Source organism: Triticum dicoccoides, chromosome 3B (assembly GCF_002162155.2).
Source record: "Triticum dicoccoides isolate Atlit2015 ecotype Zavitan chromosome 3B, WEW_v2.0, whole genome shotgun sequence".
Lineage (NCBI taxonomy): Eukaryota > Viridiplantae > Streptophyta > Magnoliopsida > Poales > Poaceae > Triticum > Triticum dicoccoides.
In genome coordinates, this window is record NC_041385.1 from 595,637,104 (window position 1) to 595,642,417 (window position 5,314).

Below are 5,314 nucleotides of genomic sequence, written 5' to 3' on the forward strand. Positions count from 1 at the left end.
TTCTGGGGGCAGAGTTTGATCTGTTTGGTGCTTTGTTATGAATCTGTTTATCATCGCAACTACCGCTTGTACGCCACCGCCATTCTTCCTGTCTTTCCTAAGCTCTGTATTTTCTATGTTATGGCACATTTTCGGTATTGTATCACTTGATGCCGTCCGGTATGTTCTGCGTTGAGGTTTCTGGACCTCTCTGGTAGTGTCAGGCTTTCTGAGTTGGTATTTCTTCGCAAATTATCATGGTTCCAACATAGTAGTATTGAATTCTGAAGTGGCCTCAGCCCGTCAGCCGGACCCTATTGAACTGAGCTTAAATTCTTTACATTTTTAGGGTTCTTCACCAACCGAGTGGAGTATTAATTTACCTAAAAATATTTCAGAATTAAATTGATCCATTTTATAATGAACACCGAGTGAAAACCATTTCTTTACTATACTTTCGTGAACAAATTTGAAAGGGAAGATATTTCAGACTCATAGGAGGATGCATTTTTTATGCTATGCAGAACTCATTTTCACTTCAACGGAGTGTTCCAAAACGGAGATATTACACAGGGAACAGTATAGCTTGGAGTTCTCTTGCATTTCTTTCCATATTTCTAACTTAGATGGAATGGAGATTTAAAATTAACAAATCCTGATAATAGTCTGGACCAGAAGAATCCGTTAACTAAATGCTTCACATTTACAAAGTATCGGTCTGCAGCCTGGGACATTGTTTCTACGTGGATTGTGCTTCAAGCAGGATGTTCGAGGCTAAATTTACATCATTATTTGTGAGTGCAAGAGCCTGAATTGCAGAAGCACGATCAAAACCCATGGAAACAAGCGTGGCAATTGACGACTCCATTGGATCTGGGGTAGTTGTGTGCGCGCCCTGGATCAAAGTCGATAAGGAACAATGGTCAGTTATACCAGGGGATATCAGATGTGCTCAATCTTAAACGATACCATCTAACTTTATTGAAGGGCAAAATCAAATTATTGTTGTACTTAAAGGATCTGATAACACCACTTGACCTTAAATGGCTTGGTCAGGTCACTTGATCTTGTTTTTTTACCAATAAAAAGGTCACTTGATCTTGTTATGATCATAAGCTTACTTCAAGTATACATTTTGCACGGAAATTATAACAGTAAAATCTGGATTTCCTCAAATACTCTTTCATTGTATTCAAAAATAAAATACTAAATGGAACGAATACTCAATGGGGCATTCTTTTTTTTTCTTCAAGAAAATAGATCATTGCTTTAGAATATACATGCTGTAATCTGCTAATCTCTCGACAAAATCAATATATTGCAAATACTTGCCTGCATTTGATGAGTCTGGCGATGAGGAATGTTCTCATCAGTTGTTGCGATTGGCAATCTTTGGTAAGAGTTGTTAGAGAAGGGCCATGATAACTGTGAAAACAGTGAAGTTGCATACTCTGGGACCTGTAATGATTCAAAGTTCCCTTTATAACGTAACTAAAGGCACAGCACATATGGACATGTAAATCTTACCAAGGAATATACATGAAAGAAAATTGCCATTAAGAATATCTTGTAACCAACGGTAATCCTTAATCATTTGTGTCAAAGTCATCAGATATCTCAACTAGAGATCTAAGCATGATTATTAGACATTGGACCATACGTAGAAAATAGACAAGTAGAGTAAAAGCAATTGTACATAGAAAGCATGGTTATTAATTGATACTCTGATAAGAGCAGAAACATTATTCAAAGTTCTAGAAAGATGTTTGTAGAGTCACCTTTAGCCTGCGGATACCAAATATATTCAGACGGTACAAAAGCCCAGCCAATATACCAGACAGTCCAGGTATAACAGAACGTCTTCCAGATGAGAAAAGAAGCTGAAGATATAAAATCAAAACATAAAGCTACAACGAGCAGAACAGTGGAAGATTCAAGACAAGGATAACAGTTATCTTAGGACTGACCTGGAGCCCTGCCAGATATACGAATGACTTGTCACATAATTGCAGTCCAAATATGCGAAACTTTGTTGAGATGGGAATGTCAAAGAAGAAGGGTACATAAGATGCAAATATGAGGCCATATGGTCCAGATGTTAATGGATTGAAAGATGGATCTGCAAATCCAAGACTGAGATGTCAGATAAAAATGGAATACAACTAAACAGATGTCATAGGGAGATAAGAAAAGCAAATAGTAAGTAAATCAGTCTAACAAGTCAATATAGTGCAATAGTTAGCAACAGAAAAGGCACCACACCTATTGGTTATTTTGTTTTCCTCAATTAGAATAACGAACATTGCTTGCAGAATAGCTTAGATAGATGACACAATGACACATAAAGCTTTTATGCTAAGAAAACAGGCTTTAAGGCTTTAAGCATCAATGCTTGGATGAGAACAAACAGCTCGATGGCTCATTATTGACACTTGGCAACATAAGAACCATCTATGACAATACAGAGGCCCTTGAAGATATTAGGAAATTAACCTTCAGGACCACACAAAAAGAAACATGGTAAACACTTGTTGCAGATCTTGATTTTTGGTGCAAAGAAAGCTATGCTGAAAGGAAACAAATGTTTGGCCATGAAAAGACCCTTATGATCAATAAGGAGATCAATTTCCAACTTTATATGCATTTATAAGGTAGATGAGCATTCCCATGAAGTATCAAGTAAAAGTAACACATACCAAACAAATAAACTGATCGGAACACTAACAACTTAAGCAGCATTTGACTCGACTAGGGGCTATGAAAATGAGTAAGAGCAGTAACGCATACCTTTCAGATAACCTAAAGCTAGGATCTGAAGCAGTACAGACACCGTCATGGAGAAGACTATGAACACCTATAGATGTTTAAATAACTAAATCAGCATCAGCGAATTAAATACAGCGACTGCATGTGCAGGTGCAGCATCTTAAGCATAAATATCCTTTTACTTACAGCATACTTGTTCGAACCTATCTGACGCTCGAACACCCTGAAGTAGTACAGCAAGGCCACTCCAAAGATAAGCTCAGGCGACGACGAGAAGGCAAACAACGAGGCAATCACCCTCCATATCCGCAGATTTTCGTACAGATTCTGCATTACAAAAGGATATGGTGAACTCAATCAGCTGCATTTGGCAACATTTCCGTGTGATCCCAGGCACCTAGCAAACCGCAGCTCAGACAATAGGATCTAGCACACGCACTGGGTAGTGGGTAGGGTAGGTCGACTTGCCTGGTGGGACAGGCCGAGGTCGAGGAAGCGGGAGCGGAGGCCGAAGGGGACGGAGAAGAGCGCGGCGGCGACGACCACGGCCCTCGACACCGGCGCATTGTCTGCAGCAGAGCAAATCGGGCCTGCTGGTCAGATCGCACTACCGATGCTGCGAGCTACAGCAGTAGACAAGCAAAGGAGAAACGAGGCCAAAAGGGGAATCGAGACTTCGATTCAGTTGGGTGGAAGTAGTAGGGTGCGTACGGAAACCCGGAAGGCCGCCGCTCATCGCCGGCGGTCGGAAGGGGGGGCTGGAGGAGACGAGCGGCCGGTGTCCCGTCTGGTGCTCTGGTCGGTGGATGCGCCCCCGGAGCAGGTTGCGCGCCGACGGAGCAGCTTCAGGATCGAGCCGAGTCTGACCTGTGGAAGTGCAACACACGTGGAGCTGGCCGGTGGGACCGCGGAAGTTTTGTGTTTTGAAACTCACTTCGTCTCGCTATTTCGATTTTGCTAGTCCTTGGAACCGCGTAGCGACGCATAAGGCCAACTCCAGCGCGCGATTCCATCGTATTCCGGTGCGTCCGTTTAAGGCAGAACGTATGAATAGTGCGGTCCAACGCGTGGCTTCAAATGAATAAATGTCTGGATTTCGTTCGTTTTTGACCCATTCTCAGTTTAAACTTGTGCTGAGTTTAGGGTGAAACGGACATTGCGCGGACGGGCTCGACGCACGCCCTTGTCCCCCCCGTGGCCCGCCTGTCGGGGTCAGTAGCAGTCCTTTCGCTTCGAACGCCTCCACCCGCTCTTCCCCGCCGCCGGCGCCGGCACTATTCTTCGGCCGTCTCCTCACTGTCACCTCCCCGGCCGTCCATACTAGAGCACGTCTCGACATGGCCGCCACCACGCCCGCGCTTCCGTATGAATTTTGGCCGTCACTTGGAGGAGATTTGGCCGTCGCCATCGTAGCCGGTGGTAGAGGGGATACGACCGCCGACGACGTTTATGGACCACGACGGCCACGACAGCTCCAGACGAGTGCTCCAGAGCGGCCAGTAGCCGGCCGCCAACCACCCTAGCTGCATCGAGGTGATCAGCGTGGTCTCTTTGCCACCACGACCGCAAGGTGTTTGACACTTTGCCCACAAAGGTATGGATAGTGGAGATGAATTTTTCTTCCACCACTTCATTTATTCATCGGACGATTCGTCCTCGGATGATGAAGATCTTGTGGTGGTTGCACTGGTCGTTCACGACCACACTGAACAGCAACTTCCTCGGTACAGGGGGTCACTCCTTGGTCGTGCTCCCAAACTGAACCGCAACAGGGAGAGAGGCCACACCCTGCTCTATGTCGATTACTTTGCGAACACCACACTCTTCAAGCCGGATAAATTCCGTCGCCGTTTTCGTATGGCAAGGCATGTGTTCAATCGTATCAGAGAGGGAGTGGTTGCTCATGACCCATACTTCGAGTGCAAGACGGATGCCCTTGGCAAGCTTGGATTCTCCTCTTACCACAAATGCACCGCGACCATCTGCATGCTTGCATATGGAATTTCAGGCGATCTGGTGGATGAGTATGTGCATATGAGTGAGTCCACATGTCTGTTGTCACTGTACAACTTCTGCAAGGCCGTGGTGGCAGTGTTTGACCCTGAGTACTTGAGGCAGCCAAATGCCGCTGATACAGAGAGATTGTTGGCGACCAACATAGCTAGAGGCTTTCCAGGCATGCTTGGCAGCATAGATTGTATGCACTGGAAGTGGAAGACCTGCCCATTTGCTTGGCAAGGCCAGTACAAGGGGCATGTTAAAGCATGCACTGTCATATTAGAAGCGGTGGCTTCATAGGATCTTTGGATATGGCATTCATTCTTCGGCATGGCAGGTTCTCACAATGGTATCAACGTGCTGCAGCGTTCTCCAGTCTTCGCAAGACTTGCACAAGGTCACTCCCTACCTGTCATCTTTGAAATCAACGGCCACCAGTACAACAAGGGATACTACCTAGTTGATGGTATATATCCTCGGTGGTCAACTTTTGTGAAGAAAATCTCGAACCCCCAAGGTGAGAAGAGAAAGAGATTTGCCCAAATGCAAGAGAGTGCTAGAAAGGATGTGG

The 5,314-nt window shown here is 45.0% G+C and overlaps 1 protein-coding gene across 1 annotated transcript; it reads right to left on the minus strand.

Annotated features, from left to right (window-relative positions):
• Positions 1 to 496: 496 nt before the first annotated feature.
• Positions 497 to 3,616, minus strand: LOC119277324 (rhomboid-like protein 20). Its single transcript, XM_037558593.1, has 8 exons — positions 3,457 to 3,616; positions 3,214 to 3,314; positions 2,932 to 3,072; positions 2,767 to 2,833; positions 1,947 to 2,098; positions 1,758 to 1,859; positions 1,312 to 1,437; positions 497 to 874 (listed from the first exon to the last, which is right to left on the minus strand). The coding sequence occupies exons 1-8, from the start codon at positions 3,479 to 3,481 to the stop codon at positions 719 to 721; spliced, it is 870 nt and encodes a 289-aa protein (XP_037414490.1). The 5' UTR covers positions 3,482 to 3,616; the 3' UTR covers positions 497 to 718.
• Positions 3,617 to 5,314: the final 1,698 nt, after the last annotated feature.

What these genes read in the sequence shown, in the direction of transcription:
- LOC119277324 (XM_037558593.1), bottom strand. Translation starts at nt 3,481, where the DNA reads ATGAGCGGCGGCCTTCCGGGTTTCC. An exon ending in CGGCGGCCTTCCGGGTTTCC is followed by an intron (nt 3,315 to 3,456) that starts GTACGCACCCTA and finishes GCTCTGCTGCAG; the next exon opens with ACAATGCGCCGGTGTCGAGG. An exon ending in TAGGTTCGAACAAGTATGCT is followed by an intron (nt 2,834 to 2,931) that starts GTAAGTAAAAGG and finishes AAACATCTATAG; the next exon opens with GTGTTCATAGTCTTCTCCAT.